Consider the following 20,737-nt stretch of genomic DNA (forward strand, 5'->3'; position numbering starts at 1 on the left):
TAAAGCTAACAACACTTGCTTGAAAACGTGTGCGTTTATTGAGAGTCCGTGGTGGCTGCCTGTTCCCTCCCCTTCCACGCAGCAGAACGCCTTGCCCCACTCCTGGAGCAGCCTCCAGTGTCGCAGTGCTAAACGAGGGGAGTCCCCACTTCACCTGCAGGTGCCCATGCAGAGGGGGTTTCCACCTGACTGGCACCCAGTCCTGCCGGGCTTGCTTATTCGGTTTCCGTTTACGTGCTGTGGTTTCAGGATTTGCTGGAGGAGAACCCGTAGGTGAAGGAGAGAGGTGAGACAGGAAAGCTACATATAAAATGCAGACCTGAGAGCTTTAAAAAGGTGTTGAGGGAAGAGCGCAGTTCCAGGCACTGGGGGTCATGGAAACAGCATTAGGACCTTTGGGAGACCCCGAGGCGCAGCCTGCAGTTGAGTTTGGAAATTGACGTTTGTGTTGATGGCCCAGAGACAAGCTGCGGTCACTGCACTTCTAAGGAACAGTCCGTTGTATGAAGACGGGAGAAGCCAACAGCACCAGAAACATGCAGATGTCAGGGGCAGCCTGTGGCTTAGGCTCGAGGAGGCCGGCTTTGTTCAGAAGCATCTCTTTGGTTGACTGGTTGGTTGAAGCCCGTTTTAAAAGGTCGGGAAGCTTCACAGAGCTGTGACCCAACCCTCAGAGAAAATCTTTCTCTACAGAGGCAGATATTCTGGAGAGCTGAAGTTTCGTCTTTAACTCAAAAACACCTTCACAGTAACTGATTTGGACATACATGATTCTAAAACGAGTTCTGTGTGTTACTGACCTGCCTGAGGCTGTTAGATGTCCCCAGACAGCCGTGCTCTCTGGGCTCAGGCATCTACTGTGTTCTTGCTCTTCCTTTGAGATTTGACCGACAGAGCCTTGCTGTTGCGCTGGTCTCTCTGCATAGCAACACTCGCGCTTTTGAGTTTTCTGCTGTGATCAAAACTGCCACAGTTATTAGAACCGTGTGCCCACGGGGAGCCACTGGCTCAAAAGAGGCTCATCTGAGACTATCAAAGATTGGCATAATATTTGGACAGAAGCAGTAAAGTGTTTTTTTTTTCTATCATGTTGGTTTATAATGACATTTTCTGGCCAATGGAGGTAAAGTATCTTGAAGAAGGGACACCTTTTTCTCACTCTGTGCTAAGGACCTGCGTGGGCTGGTGGTGTCCTTGCCTGGCCTCTTCTCAGCTGGTCTCGATGATGTGCTGTGAGGTCTTCAAAATTACCACCGCATCCCCCGCCCTGCTTGGACTGGCTCTGGGCCCACATTTCACCGCAATGTGTCCTGCCTCCACTTACCCCTGAGGCCTGGAGCTGACCACGGCAAGGTCAGGAACAGAAGGTCTAGAGTGGCCCACTCCCCGACCTCATTCCTGCCAGCCACATGCCTGGCCACATGCCAGCCCTGCCTGATGCCAGCTGTGGTCAGCCCCTTGAGTCCAGGGCTCTTCCACGCTGGCCACTGTCTTCCCCAGAATCACATTCCATAAGCTCTCAGGGAAGCCGTGGCCCAGCCAATCTGCTGAACTTGCTTCTGGAAGCTTTTGTCTACCCAAGGCAATGATGCGCTTACCTTAAAACAGCTAGCTTTGTGCTTCCTGCTCAGGATTTTGGTATTAAAAACATATTAGTTAAGGATACCTACATAGGTGGGAAAACAAGAGACAACAGCAATTAACAGAGTCACCCCCAATTCAGGTGAGCGGTTGTGTCCGGGTCGAATGTGGGTGGGTGTCATCTCCAGGAGCAGCTCGGAGGTGATGTCTGCTTCTTAATCTAGGAAGTAGCTTTGTGGGTGCTCTATTTAATATCTTTAAATTATAAATATAGTACATTTCACGGTAAAAATGAACTCGAAAAGACATAAATAAGCACTGTGGCGTGGTCTAAAAGGCCCTTCTGTAAGTCAAGGATATGAGTTTAATAGAAGGAATTTATGACTATTCGGTAGAATCTATTTGTTGGTTTTTCTTCACTTCCTGGTGCATAGCTTGATTCTGGGATAAGCGAGTTTGCTGGATAGTTGAGCAACAGAATGTCAACCAGTTTTAGAAAAGGGGACACAGGGAAGGTTACTATTTAAAGGAGTTGCGGTGCACCAACTTCTCCACCTGTCAGACCCAGGAGGGCGGCTTTGAGTTCAGTTCAAGAAATAGAAATGCCCGGTGCAGGCTGCCGCTTTGTCACGCTTCTCTTATGATGGGCAGAGCCTGCAGTGGCCATAGGTGCTCAGTGGGGTGATGTGGTTTAAAACTTGGGGCATGAATAGAGAACTCTAAATCCTACCTGCAGGCAGAGTGTGTGGGAAGAAAGACCCTGAGAGCCGCCTTTCCCTGCGAAGGCCCAACCGAGGGTGATGTCACGGATCTTGATTGTGCGTGTCGGAATCCACAGAGAGAGACCTGATCAATAAGTTGCCAGCAAAGTCCTTTGGCTGCATATTTTTTTTTCTCCAATACTCTAATGATATTCTATTTCCTGGGAGTTTTAACTCTTTCAAGTCGCAAGTGGAACATCTGACTTATACAGGATCGTTCACGTAAGAATTTACATTAAACCAGCTAGAAATAGAGAGATAGATGGATAATAGATATCTGGATAGATGAAAAGATTGATTGGTTGATCTCTATGAATCTATAAATAAATACATTAATTTAAAGAATTTAACACCGGGATGGATCTATTAATATGTTGCCTGACAGATTGAGACGACATCACTGGTAACCAATTTGGTTTTAGATTCTTTAAGAGAGCTTCTAATAAAAAGGCAGCAATGTATAAAGAAATGACTATTTTAGGACTTTTTCTACCTATGATATTTTATACTTAAACAGAATTGATGATTTTTAAAATAAAAATTTAGGATTTTTCTATATAATTTAGCAAAGCCAACTTTACAATATGTGGACAAATCTCTCCAAATGATAAGGGCTAACAGCTTCTATTTTTTCAGTACTTGCTGTGTACCCAACACTGGGACCCAGTAGGCACCTCACCTACATTTCGTTTATCTGTTAGTAAGGCCATGGAAAGCTGGGTTCATCCTCTTGGTGAGTCAGGAAATGGATAGCCATCAGGGTGACCCGCCTGTGCTTTGGGGAGACCTTCCCTCCCCCACGTTCTTGTTCTCCCCTCTCTATCGCACAGCCCAGTTGTACCCACACAGCGTGCCCTTGTTGGCTGGAACGCCAGAGACTTGGGGACAGAGGGGTTGGGACAAATGGCAGACATCCAAGAAATTGTTGAGAGGTTGGTTATCTGAGCCAGGTAGTCACGAGTTCAATTCCTTGTTGTATATAAGACATTTCACAAAATACAGCGAGAATCTTCTAACAGCCGTCGTTATCCCATTTTTCTCTGCCCCAGCACCCAGGAAGGTTAGGACACGTCCCTACCGGCAATACTGGCTCTCCCCAGGGGGTTCACTGCCTTTCGGTGGTATCAGCTTGGGGCGGGGGACAACTAGTGAAGTCGCTGCCTCATTTAAAACAAGTAACTGTTGAAAATTTATGGAGTATTCCAAAAGAAAAGAAATTTAAGAAAATCAGAGTACAAAATGGGCGGTGAAAAGAAAGTCAATTTCTTGGCCCTGCATTGCCCTCTCCGGAGGTAGCACAGTTTCTCTGTCTTCTGGGTCCTTCTGGAGATATTCCCGGCACACAAGCATTTGCTGGGGAAGCGCACCTGACTCCCTGCCCCGCATTTTGCTTCGCTCACTGAAGAATGTATCCAACAGATGCTTCCACATATATGAGAGCATCTGCCTCACCCTTATAACCTGCTGCAGAGCCTGGACTTCTTGTAAGTCACCTAACTGGCCTCCTATTGATGGACATACAGTGGCCTCCAGGCTTTCGATATTCAGTGTGGAGGCAAGCGACACGCCGTGCTCATCCGTAAATCCACTGCGCAGTAGAGCTATGCACAGGGACCTGATAAACTGCCTCCCACCTCTGTACTTGCCGTAGCACGTAACTTGGCATCTGTGTTTCTGCAATAGTGATGATAACTCACACCTCCGAGAAGCTGCCTGTGGATCAGGCACTGTGCTAAATAAACACTTGCACGGAGTATTATTTTATTATGTCATCACTTCGACTTTAATATCGATATTTAGATAAATAATATGAATGTGTTATATAAAATGTACTTATGTGAATTACATAAAATATTATTATATATAAATTTATTACAGAAAACTAAGTGATATAATAAATAGATATTTAATATCTTGGTAATCCTCACATAGATTTTATAGATGAGGCTGGATAGTTTAAATATGGTGGAGGTGGGATTTGAACCCAAGTACTCTGGCCCCAGAGTCAAGGTACCAAATTGCCAACTGTGTTGCTCACTGTAAAGAATGTTATATAAGTTCCTAAGGACTCCACAAGAGCACTATGGCTTTAGAACCAAATATTAATATTATGCGTGATGGCATTGTGTACAAATGGAGCTCCTGACTGAGCTTTGGGGAAAATCTCACCAGGAATGATGTCACACATTGGAAGTTTTGAGAGCACGTGGCCCTTGGGTACTGATTGCTCGAGTTCCCTGAGGTCGTGCTGTAGCCCCAAAGCCTGTCCCCAGAAAAGCGCCGTGTGCTGTAGAAGTCAGTACATTAGCTTGGACTCAGCAGATACTCTAAGCACAACTCTCATTTTATTTTTAGTAGACACGAAAGTATTCCCTGGAAGCAGCAAGGAGCAAGGAGGAGCGCGTGTGACTCTGTCTGCTCCCCCAGTGCAACAGAAGCCCGCTAAACACTTCCTTCCCGATGGGGACAGTTCTCCAGGTGATCACTGTCAGTCTAGTGACCTTTCTGAGCCCACAGAGAGACGACATCAAAGCTTCCTGAAACCCAGAATCCCCTTTACTGGGTTTCTTGGCCCCGTACAAGATGTACACGCATCTCCACAGGAAGATGAGGGTGCTCAGATAGACAGAGAGCTCCTCACAGGTGAGGAGCGAGGTGGCGGGTTGAGCTAATTCTTTCTGGATATTCCTGCGGAAAGTGGTGCCGCGTCTTCCTGGGCCTGGTCACACAAGCTCGTCTGACCACGCTGCCCCTTCTCCGGCTGGAGAAGGGGAGTGGCAGAACCGGCAGGTTTAAATGGTGGGCAAGTCCAGCTCCCAAGCGTCCAGAAGGCAGCCCTATGTTGGTCAGTGACTCCCAGTCCTACTGTGTGCAAGGCCAGTACCACTGAGACCAAGAGGAAGTCCCTCCCCACCTGACTCCCAGGCACACAGCAGGTTCTCGGCTCAGCTAAGGCAGGTTTGGGGTGCAAGCGTGGCTGCTCCAAAGGCGGCGGGTCCACCAGGCTGCCAGAGGCCCCCATGACTGACAGCAGGGACGGCGGCTGAGGAGTGTAGCCCCACCTGTGCCCCCACTTAGCAGGCACAACACGCACCCAGAGACACGTTTGAGACAGGTCCCAAACGCAGCCTCTCACAGAGGAGGGAGCCAAGAATTAGAACCCAGTTGTCGTTTCTCGGGAGGCCAAGCTGCTGATCACTGCTAATAAGGCAGTGAACAATGAGATATGAAGATATGAAAGAACACAAGAATAAAGGAGAAAAATGGTCTGTGGTCCCAATTGTATCAGTGGGAAACTTTGGATTTCTTATCACTCTAAAGATTTCTCAAATAACTGTGGAAAACAACAGGAAGAAAGGTACCAGATTATCTAGCTTTGGGTAGTAAAAGTTCAATTGGTTATGGTAATTGATAAAGATAATTGCACTGGCAACCATGTGAATCCCTAGCTCTTCATTCGTTAATCCATTGGAGAAGCACTTATTAAACACCTACTGTATGTCAGGCTGTGCTCCGTGCTTCCTGCCCTCCAGGCTCTCAGTCATGCAGGAGACAGTCGCAGCATGGCTATGCCTGTGTGGTGGGCTATTGGGAAGCCGAGGACGCCCCCAACACTCTGAACAGGGTCTGAGCAGAGATGTCTTCCCCAAGGAAGTGATTTTGAGCAGGAAGTTGAAAGTATGCTAGAGGTTTAAAATTCAGACCCAGGGCAAATAGCATCGCAGGCGGAGGAGAAGGCGCACAAGGCAGAGTCGCTGGAAGAACGTGGCTGACTGAGGACGTGTGGAGGGGCCAGGGCCAGGGTGCAGCGGGGATGGGGTGCTGTGAGTCCGCAGGGGTCACGTGGGTCAGGTTGGAAGGCCTTGCTGAACCCACTAAAGAGTTCGGACTGAAGGCAGAGCCAAGTCTTCGAAGGGGAAGAGACATAATTAGATTTTCTCTGGAGGAAACTGTCTCATGAGCAGTGTGGAGGGCAGATGGAGAGGGGCCAGCCAGGGGCTGAGACCCAGCCAGTGGGTGGTGTCGCTGTTCAGGGGGTGGGGACACAGTCACAGAGACTTCCAGGATCCAAGGGACAGGTTTTTTTCTGAGCAGAGAAGAAGATGGGATGTCAGGGCTGGCCCTTGGGTTGCTGGTTCTGCTGGTGGAGAGGATGTGGGGAAGGATGCACAGAAACCGTGGCTTCCCTGGGTACAGGGTGAGCCAGAGAGGCATTCCCGAGCAGCAGTGGAAATGGTGCGGCGAGGAGAGTTAACTCTGCAGGAGGGGCTGGGGGCTGGTGGTTAGACCTGAGGGAAGGCGGGCCACAGGGAAATCCTCCAGATGGAACAAGAGCAAATATTTGGGAAAATGAAGGAGCAGGACTTGAGACCCTCTAAGCAGTGTGGTGTTGGTAGAGACTCCCAGGTGACAGCTGGGGGTGGGCCACCCACCATGAACAGCCATGAAAAGTGTGGTTGGCTTGGGCTTGCAGGTAGTAAGGACCATGGTGGATTCTGAGTAGAGATCGGACGGCTAGTCTAGGCCAGAGATGATCCAGGCGTCAATGGTGACAATTACCACAGGGGGTTCAGATATAAGAGTCACAGGAGATGCATCCTGTGGCCAGGTGAGCCCCTGATGGTCATCTCTTCACTTCCAGCAGAACAAGCTCCCTTGGGCACCTAGCTTGGCGCCATGGAGAGGCGCAGGGTAGCTGTGACATGGTTCAGCCCAGGAGGGAGTCCCAGGCTTGTGGGGTTAAGACATCATCTTCCAACCCCATGTGGGTCCTGCCTTGGAAGGGGAGGGAGGCTTTTTGAAGGTTTGCGCTCAGCCTGGAGGTAGGAGGTCACTGGACTTCGTGGAGATATCAGAGCACATGGGGCAAGGAATGAGGAAAAGGCTGTCGGGTTCGGCACTGGAGTGGTTCGGGGAGGCTGTGAGGTGGGGCAGGTGCAGTGGGTGAGGACGGGGCTCAGGGCGGTGGCCTCAGGGTAGACTGAAGGATGTTGTGTTCCAGGCTGAGGCATTGGCCAGTAAGTGGCCAGCAATTGATGCTGTTGAATCAATTCATTTCCTGACCGTTTCCACAAGGGAACATCAAAATGGCCCCAGGAAGAGGCCAAAACCAGCATAGAGAGAAAATCATTCTAATTACTTATGCAGAGCTGGTGGTAGTCTCTGGCAAATGAAGAGGAGGGGTAAATAATTGAATACCAGTCCTCCCTCCTTATATCATTAGTGTAGACATAGCATAGATTAATACACTGTCCCCAAATAACTGAACTGTAATAATTGTGCAAGACACACTTAATGTGAGGCACAGAATACCAAAGTTTCCTTTCATTGTGAGCAAAGGCGCTGGAAACATCTGCAGGGACACCGCCATGGCATAATTAGCCCTTGTGAAGCTGCTTGAATGTGAACGTCCCTCCCTGTGACCAGGGCATCTGTGAGGGTCTGTGGTGGGGCATGATCTTGTCGGCTTAACGAGGCCCATTAACAATCCGCTGGCATTTCCATTTTCACGACTGTCTTCTATGTCTAATGGTATTGAGGAAGCAGGTGAAAATTGCTCGGTGCCCTCTAAATGGGATTCTAAATCTTCTCTCCCAGGAGACTACACCTGCTGTGACTTGGTGGTGAAAATAAAGGAGTGTAAGAAGAGCGAGGACCCCACCACACCTGAGCCCTCGCCAGCGCCCCCCGAGGGGCCAGAGAGTCCCGCCCCATGTGACGACTGCTCTGAGCCTCAGCAAACGCCTGCAAACTCCTTGACCTTACAGGTAAGGCCTTCTGTGCGTCATGGAGGGACTCCCACCCGGGGAGACCCTTCCTGGGGCATCAGTGGGTGACCCCACTTCCACCTCTGAGGCTGGAAACCTGACTCCCATTCTCAGTGGCTGTGTGACTCCGGGCAGGTCCCCGAGGCTTTCTGTTTCACTATCCGAATGACGGAGATGCCACTGAGCCCTCCAGAGCAGAAGCAAATACTGTCGGCAGTGACAATAATCACACCAGTGACAGGTGCCCAGACGGCACACAGGTCACTCACCGACACCAGAGCCTTCAATCCTCATGAGACCCCAAGGAGGCAGAAGCCCCTGGACACCACCCCATCTTCAGATGAGGACGTCGAGCCAGTGAAAGATTGGGGAAGTTGCCCAAAGTCACGCAGCCATAAATGGGAGGATCTGAAAGTTTTCGTTCGCCATCTTTTCTGATTGTAGAAGTAATATGGACGCATTTTTTAACGTTCAAGACATGCAGAGATATAGAACTGAAGAGGGCAAACAAGCTAAGAGAAAGCCCCTGCTAAGGGCATATTGCGTAGTCAGCCACACCTTCCCTGTAAGCACTTAACGAGGCTGCAAACCTCCCTGCCACTGTGGAGATGGCACCATAACCACCTGCTCAGTGGGCCCTGGGGGAGACACTTGTGGGGACCCCAAAGCAACCTAAGCCTCAAGGGCTGTCCTTGGGCGGGTGAGCCATCGAGGCAGTGGCCACATCTGGGCCAATAGGCCATTCCCAGGGGCCGTATCTCCAGGCCTGGAACTCTCCTGAAGCTTCGGCACACCCTGTGACTTATGCGTTGTGGTGCCTGGTACCTCGAGGCTGGTGCTGGCTGAGACGACTCCTTTCCCAGTTCGGCTACCAGGGCCACATGCATGACATGGACAGAGCCCACGCTGCCCTCCCCCTGGGAACCCTGAGCTCCCCAGGGCTGGGAGCAGAATGGGGCAGAGGAACATTTTGGTCATGGCAGCACACCTGGTGAACCTTTGCCGAGCACCTGCTATGTGCAGGGCTCAGGCCAGTGGCTGTGAGCGATGCGTCGTCAGTGTGACATGGCCCGTGCTTTCCAGAGCTCACAGCCTAGCACGGAGGTAAACGTGTGGATCACTCTTGCTCGAGGCCCTTAGTGAAGTATCAGGATGCTTGGGCTGAATGGGGAGCTCCAATGGGCTTTTGGGGGAGACAGGATGGGCCAATGGGTTTCACTGTGGGTGGCACTCCAGGCAAGGGGACAATCTGAGCAGAGGCACTCAAGGGGTAGCAAGTTAAGACAATGAAAGGCAATGCGGGAAAAGCACAGGACTCCCCAACTACCCCGACCCTCAGCTTTGCATCTGGCAAAGGGAAGGAGATATGCCTGCCTTCCCGAATCCATGTGATTCCTGGAGACGACGAACACAGGAGCGGCCGGCCGGCGTCTGGCACAGAGCCGGGGGCAGGGAGTCTTGCTCAGTAGGCCCGTGGGGGTGGCATAGGGCATGCAGGCGGAGAGATGAGGCTGAAGTGAGACACAGGGACTTTGGACCTGTTTTGTGGAGCTCCCAGAGCCATTCCGCGCAGGCCAAGATTTCCTCCCAACAATTTCTACCCAAAAGGAGTTGTTTCCTTTAGCCGCAGTTATGGTTTCTCCTGAAAAGGCACATTTTTCACACTGGGTGGATGATCTGTGTTTGTGCCCCTTAAGGCGTCCAGTCGCCAACAGATTCAAGTGACTCGTCGCACCCCAATCCTGCCCCACCGTGTCTCTCTGGAGTGTGGACCGTGGGGCTCTCAGCTCTTGGTCTTTGGGGAACGAGTGACTTGACGGGGCAGAAGGCCAAAGGGGCAGGTGTTCCCTTCGCACTCTAAGGTTCGACGCTGGTTACTGGTTCATCCTGCCCAGTGGAGCCCTTGGTGCCGGCCAGGACTGACCACCAGGCCCTGTGTCACCGCTTGTCTGTCACCGTCTTTACACAGGTCCTGGAAGAAAACTGTGATGTGCTTTTTGCACTGTGGCTTTGGTCTCTGAGTGTTGCACTTTCAAACAGCTTCTTGGCCAAATGGGATGGCTGTGCTGCCTTTCTGTGTCACTTCTCTGAAAAGTAAAATATTTCCTTTGCTCCAATTAGGAAGCGCTGGAAGTTCGTAAACCTCAGTTCATTTCTCGCTCGCAAGAACGGCTGAAGAAGCTGGAACACATGGCACAGCAGAGACGGGCACAGCGGAAGGAGAACCCGGGGCAGAAACAGAGCCTCCTTCCCGTCCGCGCCAACAAGAAGCAGTTCACCGTTCCCCACCCTCTTAGTGGTAAGCGGCAGGTGGCCGGGGTGGGAGGGTTCTTGGGACCGGAGCCTTCACCTGGGGGTGACGGTTCCAGATGCTGCCACTGACTCACACGGAACCCGTGTGGGGCCTGAGTGGCTGACCCTCAGCGTCATAAAGCCTGCCCCGGGGGCCAGCCCCTGGGAGAGGTTACATATGGGCACCGAGCTCAGCAGAAACAGCTTGGGACACAAATTTACCATCACAGCTGGGAAAGAAGCCACAGCACTGTAGCAGCCAGGGTAGCAAGTTCAAATTCTTGGCTCCTAACAGATATTTGCAAGAGGTCCCCTTTGCCCTTTATAGATTGCAAAACAGATTTCAGGGTGAGAGGTTGACTCCAGCTTGTCTGCATCAACATTCGTCATCTCGAAAGCCCTTTCCTGCTGCGAACTCAGAGAGCGGATGGCCGGCTTCCCAGCACCGCGAGGCCAGTGTCGAGCTGACCCTGGGAGGCAGGGCGCTCATTCACTCACTGGAGAAGGAGTTATCAGGAACCTTCTCTGGATGCCGTGCTAGGAGCTGGGAGTAACAACGTGAGCAAGACTGACCTCACTGCTTTCTTCACAGAGCTTATAAACAGACTATTAAACCAGCAAGAATAACAAAAAGAGACAAAGGCAGGGATGAGGAACATCGGAGCACATTCTTGTGGCCTGCCAACCCAAATCTTAAAATCTGGAGGCCTGGAGAAACCTCAGTTTTATTCCTTTGGATAGAGGAATGAGATCTTTCTTCCTTAGGAAAATGTTTTGGTCCCTAGGAGGTGAAATCGTGAGTGTCGTTCTGAATGAAAGTCTCCTGGGGAAATAGCCATATTCAGTAAATTCAGCTCAGCAAACATAACCAAGATCTTTTAAGGGGGCCAGAGGGACAGGAGAAAGGGTGTCGTAGTAGAATTCCTCTCGACCTCCCTTGCCCTCTGGCGAGCTGAGTCTCCTTCCTCCCACCAGAGCACTGCTGGCAGAGTTGTCTAAAGGCCTTGGTGAAAGGTGAACTTGAACGCGTCCTTCTCACGGTTAAGGATTTGGCAAAACACCTGCTGCCCCTCCCCCATGACACCTTCCAGTATGCCAATCTGAGGAACTCAGCAAAATGGACGTGCAGAGAAATTCCCCCACGGAAAAATGTGTCTCTAACCAGCGTTTCAAGCCCCCTGGCAGATACAGGCTCGATTTGGGTGTGCTCTCCAGAAAGCTCTTTCGTCGCTGGCCCAGCAAAGAGCCACCTGGGTTCAGGCACAGACATCTCGAGGTGCTGTGAAGACCAAATGCCGGCCACGCTGGGCCCCCAGGGCCGTCGATGGCCACACTTGCCCCGGGCAGGGCTGGGTGCTGGATCCAGGCTGTCCTGAAGATGCTGCTTGATCAAGTGATCAGGCTACAAGTCTGTCACCAACAAATAAAGGAGGGCGCCACTTTAGAGCTCAAGATAATGCACGTGCATAGCCGAAGCGGCATCCGAGGGGCTTCCTTTTCAGCCTGGTCCCTTCCCTTTGAGTGGGAAGACACAGAGACCCGGGGGCATGAGCGGACTTGCCGGGTGTGGTGCTGTGCTGGGTCCCTCCTCTCCGGGGCCAGCACCTCCCGGCTGTGCACTGCCAGCCACCAGAGGTCTGGAGTCCCGTCATTCCAGACATGGAGGTGATGCGGCCTCGGACATCTGTGTTGGTTTCCTGGGGCTGCTGTAAGAATTTACCACAAACAAGATGGCTTACTAGAACAGAAACTTACTTTCTTACTGCTCCGGAGGCCAGAAGTCAAAATCGGGGGTTAGTTCCTTCTGGAGGCTCCGAGGAAAACCCTGGGCCACTCTCCCAGCTTCTGGGGGCTTCTAGCGAGCCTTGGAATTCCGTGGCTCGTGGACTCGGCACTGCAGTCTCCACCTTGGTCCTCATGCGGCTTCCTTCCCTGGGTCTGTGTCTCTGTGTTCCAAGTTTCTCTTCTCATGAAGACACTAGTTGTTGGACTAGAGCTCGCCCTAACCCAGTGCAACCTCGTCTTAGCACAATTGCATCTCGAAGACCCTATGTCCACAAAGGGTCACATTGACAGTTATGGGGGCTTAACACTTAAACATATCTTTTTGAGGGGACACAGTTCTCACTACATCATCCAACGGTGGTGTTTGCCCAAAACAAACATTCTTACAAGTCTGCATTCCTTTAAATGAAAAGCTTAAAATCAGATATAATAAAAGGCGACCAGGCCCCGTCCATAATTTTAAATAACCAAGGCACCTTTTTACCCCCCAGTTTCCGACAGTCCTGGAGACGTGCATGCTCTCGGTGGGACTTGGCCGGCTCGGATTTGACAGCCGTTCTGACCTGGCCCTGCAGTATTTATGTGTTGATGAGAGCTTTACTTTCGTGTTTGTTTGTGTTAGGTCAATGAAATCGGAAAACCTCTGAAACCAGAGCCTCGTGTGAGCTTGGGCAAGTGAGAGGGAATGTTTAAGGCCCCATTAAACAAGTCTGCAGTGCACATCTTGTCTTCAGCCTGTCTGCTGGCAAGATGATAAAAGCGAAATGCAGATGTTTTTCTTACATGCTAAATTAGTTAATAAATCATATGCGTGAGCAGGCTCTGGCTGCGGCGTCAAGGCGTCTGGTAAAGAGAAGACTCGCATTTGCTTTCGGTGCTGGGGTGGCTGCCTGGGATCGGGGCTCCCCAAGCGGTCTTGGCTCAGGGACAGACCTGAGAGGTTCAGGTGGCAGCTCTGGCAGCTGACGATGCCACCGAAGTGAGCACCTGGACTTGCAGGGGCGATTACGGCGAGGACCGGGGGCCCAGCGATGCTTCAGGAAATCCGAGCAGCCGTCCGGCTCGGGGCAGTGACACGTGTACTAATTAGGGTTAGGCCCCTTGTTTGGAGGCAGGAGAATTTTCACAAACAACTAGAGACTCCAGAGGGACCAGGGAGTGGCATTATAAAGGTCCTGGCTATAGTGTCTAGCATATCTGTACAATCTTGTCACCTGTAGTTTGAACCCTTGAAGCCAATAAACACAATGCTGAAGTCTCTTCCCCTCCCAGGAGCCACCTGGCCCACCTTCACACAGCTGTAGCAGTGACAGAAGGAACTTCTTCGTCCATCTTTAAAGCTTGTTTGGGAACCCACTGTGTGCTGGGCACAGTCCATGGTCTCTCCACCTTGTGGGGAAGCAGGCAGGTGCAGAGGCAATGACCATGGGATTTGCTTAGTGCCAAGAAATGGGTTTGTCTGGGTTGCCATGGAAACCCACAGGCAGTGGACTTGCTCCCACTCTGGGGACATGGAAGGGTCCTGGTGGGGGAGACCTGAGGATTGGTCTGTGTGGATGGGATGAGTAGAAACTATGCAGGTGAATCGCGGCACGGGGAGGGTGATGGGGAAAGCAGTGGTGACAAGTCGCTGGGGACACGCAGTTTCAGCTATGACTGGACTGTAGAAGCGGGGGCAGGACGGGGCAGTGGAGGGGCCAGAGAGAAGCCCGAGGCAAGATGAACCGTTTTTGTTGCTACTAAGTGGAACTCACTCTGAGGTCAAAGCTGAGGCTGGGAGCCGTGTAGTGGAGCTCCAGGCAAGATGCAGCGAAGGCGGGCCGGAGGGCAGGGCTGCACAGAGGGGCTGGATGCCAGAGGTTCTCCGGAAGAAGGTGGCAACTGCCGTGCTGCGGAGGAGAAAAGCTGAGACCCAGGGAAGCTGCAGGAAGATGGCAGGAGGCCGGGCTTGGCCGTCAGTCTCTGACATTACCTACTCTCTGATCCGAGGCCTCTCTCTTCCTCCCAAGTCAGGGTTCTGCCTGTTCAGTCCACGAGAGTGGCCTGGCAGCTATAAACCAGGCTTCCCCATCATTGCTGCACAGCTGCTGGGGTTCCACATGGATCAGGTCAAGCTCAAAGGCCGACATCACCAGGAGTTAGAGTGTTTAGAACCTTGTCATAGCTTCTACCTTAGGGGATGAATCCAGAGCAGGATAAGCTAGAAGCTTGGTACAGCACCCGCAGGTCCTAGGGCATACAGCACCTGCAGCTCATGGATGGTAGGGCACCTACAGGTCATAGATAGTACAAAACCTGGAGGTCGTAGGGGATACAGCACCTGCCGGTCATAGATGGTACAGCACCTGCAGTTCCTATGGGACAGAGCACCTGTAGGTTGTAGGGGATACACCACCTGCAGGTCTTAGAGGATAGAGCACCTGAAGATCATAGGGGATACAGCAGGTATAGGTCATAAGGGGTATAGCACCTGCAGGTGGTAGGAGGTACAGCACCTACAGGTCTTAGGGGATACACCACCTGCAGTTCGTAAGAGAGACTGCACCTGCAGGTCGTAGGGGTTACAGCAGTGGGAAGTCTTAGGGGATAGAGTACCTGCAGGTCTTAGGGGATACACCACCTTTAGTTCCTAGGGGATACACCACCTGCAGGTCGTAGGGGATACGGCAGCTGCAGGTAGCAGCGGGTACAGCACCTGAAGGTCGTAGACACTCCTTCAGTTGCAGCCTTCACCATCCACTATTAACACACCTTGGCTTCCAGTGTGCACGGAATCTCCTGGAACCTGGCCCTGGCTGCCACCCACTGGGCTGCGGGCCCAGCTTCAGAGCCTCAATGGCTGCCACCCCCGACCTAAAACCCAGACCCCCCTCAATCTGACGCTGCCCACCTCCATCCTTCTCCGTTGGTCTCATTTACTGTCCTCCATAACTCCAGAACATTCCTGATCAGGGTCCCTAAACTGCCTGATAGAAGCAGTATCTGCCCCTCCTCCTCTCTACACGACACAATCCTGCGTCACCTCAGAAGCCCCTCTCAGGTCCAGCCTCTTCATTCAACTCTCTCCCCCGGGCCCTCCCCTCTGCTTCCTGTAGTGCACACGCCGGCCTGCGTGCTGCCTTTCACTTTCCACTGAGCACTTTGCTGTGAGTCCTGCTGCTGCCAACTCAATGCTGAAGTCAACTCGGAAAGCCTGACAGTGCTCACGCACAGGGTCCTCCCTTCTGTTCTCAGCCCGTTCCCCCTCTGCCTGTGGCGGTCCTCTTCTGTGGCTCTCAAGGCTGTCCCCTTAATCTTGAATGTGTCGAAAACCCATCAGAAGCAGCCTCTTCTTCCACATAACCCTCCCTGACTCCCATCCCCGGCCCCTGCCCCCATTTGAGCGCTTGTAGCTCTTGCATTCTTGTGTCTCTCTAGATCACCTTCTTCACTTTGGATCGTGTCACATGGGCGTGGTGGTACCTTCTTCACTCAGGATTACAGTCATGTGGGTGTGAAGGGGCAGTCTCCCTAGACTGTAGGTGCTGGCGGGCACACACCACGCCAAGTCACTCTGGATCTAGCTGCGTCTAGCACATCAAACCGAATTAATCTGAACTGCGTTGTCCAGACTTCCCAGGGTGAGCCAAGTCAGAGCCATTCACATCACGGACTGATAGAGGAACGGAATTCTCCAGAAGGCACTGCAGAATTCCTTCTTCAAAAAATCTGCCCTCGCTGATGATTCTTGGCTGGAGCAAGTATTAAAATTTGCATTTCCAGAGCATCCCGCTGAAGGCGTGGCCCAGCAGGTAGGAGGCGGCAGCGGAAGTCGTCTTAGTAACGAAAGGTGCTCGCCATGCAGCCAGCCGGGCACGGCCGCTTCGTCCTTACTCTGCTGCCTGATCTGATCTCAGGATGTTTTTCCATAAAACATTTGAATAAATATTTGGGATTAGTTCTCCCAATATTACTCACAAAGGAATTTTTAAATGTGCTTATCAGACAAAAAATTTTTATTTCTCAGTCTGCAAAGAAAACAGGAAGTGGGGATTACTTGAGACCATTTCCCAATTCAAAGACATTCACATGCTCACTGTCATTAGTGTCTTCGCAGACACCGCGAGGTGTTGTGTTCTTTTAAGGAACGTGAGAAGAAAAGATCGATTGGTGCCTATTGATTAGACATAGATTTAAAGGGCAGCTTTACTTCCAATTAAAATAACGTAAGGTAAAAACACCGAATTGCAGAACAGTAAGAAAGATGACTTTACGAGGGATCCTTTTTCCCCGTTGCCTTGATTTTATTTTCCAAATGATTTCCCTTTATATTCTACAAAGCAGTTAAGTAATAAACCTTGCTGTGACACTACAGATATAAATCTACTTGGCAACAAGCATATAAAGTTTATTAATCATCTATAAATCACAATATTTTGTGGGCCTCTAAAAAATGCTGGGAAACCCTGGAATTGGAGCAAACGATAAGTTTCGTATCAACGGTTATTCTATCAGGGTTCTCGTACTGGATGTAGCTGTTTTATAGGAGGTTGTGATTCGAGCCATTGCTGACGTTCCTTTAAATGAATAGTTAAACTTGTCATTAAAACGCACATTTAGTTTCAGCCTTACGAAGGTTTAATTGACAAATAAAAATTGTATATATTTGTGGCATATGGTGTTTTGACATATGTATATGTCGTGAAATGATTCATTAAGGATAATTAATCTATCACCTCGAATATTCCTTTTTTTGTGGTAAGAACATTTAAGATCTACTCCCTTAGTAATTGTCAAGTATACGGTACTTTATTATTAACAGTAATCACCATTGTGCACAATAGGATTCCAGAACTTATTCCTCCTATCTAACTAAAACTTTGTACTTTTAGACCAACATCTCCCCAGGTCCCCCACTCCAGCTCTTGGTAACCACAATTCTACTCTTTGCTTTCTGTGCGTCTGACTGTTTCAGATTCCACATGTAAGTGAGATCATGCAGCATTTGCCTTTCTGTGCCTGGTTTATTCCGCTTAGCATAATGTCCTCCAGGTTCCTCCATGATAGTCTAGAGTGTGTGAGTGTGTGTGTGTGTGTGTGTGTGTGTGTGTGCGTGCGCAGATATATACAAACCACATTTTCTTTATCCATTCATCTGTTGATGGACGCTTAGGTTAATATCTTGGTTATTGTGAATAATACTGCAATGAACACAGGAGTGCCAGTATCTCTTTGACATACTGATTTCATTTCCTTTGGATATATACCCAGAAGTGGAATTGCTGGATCATATGGTAGTTCTATTTTTAATTTCTTGAGGAATCTCCATACTATTTTCCATAGCAAGTATACTAGTTTACATTTCCATTTCTTCTAAGTTTTCCAATTTATAGGTATATAGTTGCTCATAGTAATCTCTAACGATCCTTTGAATTTCTGCAGTATCAGCTGTAATGTTTCCTTTTTCATCTCTGACTTTATTTATTTAGGTATTCTATCTTTTTTTTGTTAGTTTGGCTAAAGTTGTATCAATTTTGTCTATCTTTTCAAAAACCAACTTTTTGTTTCATTGATCTTTTTGATTTCAATTTCATTTATTTCTGCTCTGATCTTTATTATTTCTTTTCTTCTACTATTAGATCACTAAATATGAAATATCCAACTTCAAATCAAAAGTTTAGTTTATTGTATTTCAAATAAGAAGCAGTATGATTAAAGTATGCTCCTAAACTATCGACACAGCTTTTCCAACTTAATAATAGCTTGTTTATGCCAGCAGTGAAGAAGCCTGGAGAGTGAGTGGTGATGAAATCGTGAAAGGCATTTTCCACAGCTTGTTGAGAATAGAGTATTTTTACCTGCAAGAAGTGGTCCAAAGCCTGAGGAAGTAGTAGTCAGTTGGTGTAAGGTCTGGTGAATACGGTGGATGACAGACAGTTTCCAAGTCCAGCCTCTGTAGTTTGAACAGCATTATTTGTATGACATGTGGTCGAGCACTGTCTTGCAAGAAAATTGGTCTGTCTCTATTCCAATCTCAGCTGCTTAATCGCAAGCATCCTCATCATTTCATCCAATTGGTTGCCTCAGACATCTGCTGTAATGGATTGACCAGGTTTCATGAAGCTGTAGTGGATAATACCAGTGCCGGACCACTAGACACCATTACCTTTTTTTAATGAATATTTGGTTTTGGACTGTGTTTCAGCATTTCATTTTTATCCAACCATGTGCAAATGCTTTTGATTGTCAAAAAGAATCCATTTTTCATCACCTGTAACCATACAGTATAGAAATGGTAATTTGGGGTTTGGTTTGCTCTTGTTTTTCAGTTCTTTGATATGATTCATTAGGTTGTTTATTAATATTTTAAGTTTTCTACTTTTTTGATGTAGACACTTATTGCTGTAAACTTTCTTCTTATTACTACTTTTTCTGTATCTCATAGTTTTTGATATGTTGTGTTTTCATTTTCATTTATTTTGAGAATTTTTTAAATTTCCTTCTTAATCTTTTCATTGGCCCACTGGTCATTCTGAGGCATATTGTTTAATTGCCATGTGTTTGCACATTTTCCAGTGTTCTTCTGTTATTAATTTCTAGCTTTATTCTATTGTGGTTAAAGAAAATACTTGGTATGACTTAAACTTTTTTGAATTTTTTAAAACTTGTTTTGTGGGCTAACATATGTTCTATCCTTGAGATGATGCATGAACGGATGTATTCTGTAGCTGATGGATGAAACATTTTGTAAATATCTATTAGATCCATGTGGTCTATAGGGCGGACTAAATCCAACGTTTCTTTGTTGATTTTCTTTCTAGATGATCTGTTCAATGTTGAAAGTAAAGTGTTGAGGTCTCCAGTGATTATTGTATTAGAGTCTCTCTCCCTCTCTTTAGCTCTTACAATATTTGCTTTATATATCTGTGTGCTCCAGTGTTGAGTGCATATATATTTAGAATTGTTGTATCTTCTTGCTGCATTGACCCTTATCATTACATACTGACCTTCTTTGTCTCCTCTCACAGTTTTTGTCTTGAAATCTATTTTATCTTATAGAAGTATGGCTACTCCTCTTCTTTTTTTGGTTTCCATTTGCATGGAATATCTTTTTCCATCCCTTAATTTTCAGTCTATGGGTGTCTTTATAGGTGAAGTGGATTTCTTGCAGAAAACACGTAGTTGGCTCTCGTTTTTTTTTTTTTTTTATCCATTCAGCCACTCTATGTCTTTTGGTTGGACAGTTTAGTCCATTCACATTCCATGTAATGATCGATAGATAAGGACTTACTCTTGCCATGTTGTTATTTGATTTCTGGTCATTTGGTGATCCTCTCTTCCTCCCTTCCTTCCTGTCTTCCTTTGTTAAGAGTGATTTTCTCTGGTAGTGTGTTTTAATTTCTTGCTTTTTATATTTTGTGTATCTGTTGCAGGTTTTTTGATTTGAGGTTACAATGAGGCTTGCAAAGCACATTTTATAATCATTTTAAACATATGACAACTCTGCTTTACAAACAAATAAACAAGCAAAGAGAAATCTAACAGAAATTCTGCACTTTAACTCCATTCCCCACCTCTCCAGTTTTTAACATTTTGTTGTTTCAATCCATATCTTTTTATACTACCAATCTCTCAAAAATTTGTTGTAGTTACTTTTAATAGGTTTGTCTTTTAGTTTTCCTACTCAAGATCTGAGTGGTTTATGTATTGCAATTATAGCAATAGAGTATCCTGTATTTGTGTATTAACATTACCAGTGAGTTGTATACTTCAGATGATTTCTTCTTGTTCATTAATGTCTTTTTCTTTCAAATTGAAGAACTCCTTTCAGCATTTCTTATAGAACAGGTCTGGTGTTGATGAAATTCCTCAGCTTTTGTTTGTCTGGGGAAGTCTTTATTTCTCCTTCATATTCAAAGGATATTTTTGTAGGATATAATATTCTAGGGTTAAGATTCTCTTCCTTCAGCATTTTGAATATGTCCTGCCACTCTCTCTTGGCCTTTAAGGTTTCTGCTGCCAGATGTATTGAAGCTCTTTTCTAGGTTATTTATTTTTTCTTTTCTCTTGCCTCCCTTGGGGTTTTTATCTGTGACCTTTGGGAGCTCGATTATTAAATGCCTTGATGTAGTCTTGTTTGGCTTAAATCTGCTTGGTGTTCTATGATCTTCTTGTACCCTAATATTGATATTTTTCTCTGGGTTTGGAATGTTCTTTGTTATTATTTCTTTGAATAAACTTTCTACCTGTGTCTGTCTGTCTGTCTGTCTCTCTCTCTCCCTCCCTCTCTCCCTCTCTCCGTCCTCTTTAAGACCAATAACACTTGGATTTGCCCTTTCGAGTCTATTTTCTAGATCATGTAGGTGTGCTTCATTCTTTTTTATTATTTTTTTCTTTTTTTCTTTTTTCTCTTCTTACTGTGTATTTTCAAGTAGCCTGTCTTCAGGCTCACTAATTCTTTCTTCTTTCCTTTGTATTTCTACGGTATAAGTTTTAATGTCTCCTCTGTCATTTCTGATTATATTTGTCTTCTCTCTCTTTCTCAGTCTAGCTAAAGATTTGCCAATTTTG

General features: G+C 47.9%; 1 protein-coding gene across 1 annotated transcript in view; it reads left to right on the forward strand.

Moving 5' to 3' along the window:
* Positions 1 to 20,737, forward strand: part of LOC105819163 (chromosome unknown open reading frame, human C10orf90) — a 209,961-nt gene that overhangs the window by 173,577 nt on the left and 15,647 nt on the right. Inside the window, exons 5-7 of the mRNA XM_012655349.1 lie at positions 4,698 to 4,985; positions 7,941 to 8,110; positions 10,232 to 10,409. Coding sequence (XP_012510803.1) covers positions 4,698 to 4,985; positions 7,941 to 8,110; positions 10,232 to 10,409 — 636 coding nt within the window. The remainder of the gene's footprint in view (positions 1 to 4,697; positions 4,986 to 7,940; positions 8,111 to 10,231; positions 10,410 to 20,737) is intronic.

Source organism: Propithecus coquereli, unplaced genomic scaffold (assembly GCF_000956105.1).
Source record: "Propithecus coquereli isolate 6110/MARCELLA unplaced genomic scaffold, Pcoq_1.0 Scaffold473, whole genome shotgun sequence".
NCBI classification, from domain to species: domain Eukaryota; kingdom Metazoa; phylum Chordata; class Mammalia; order Primates; family Indriidae; genus Propithecus; species Propithecus coquereli.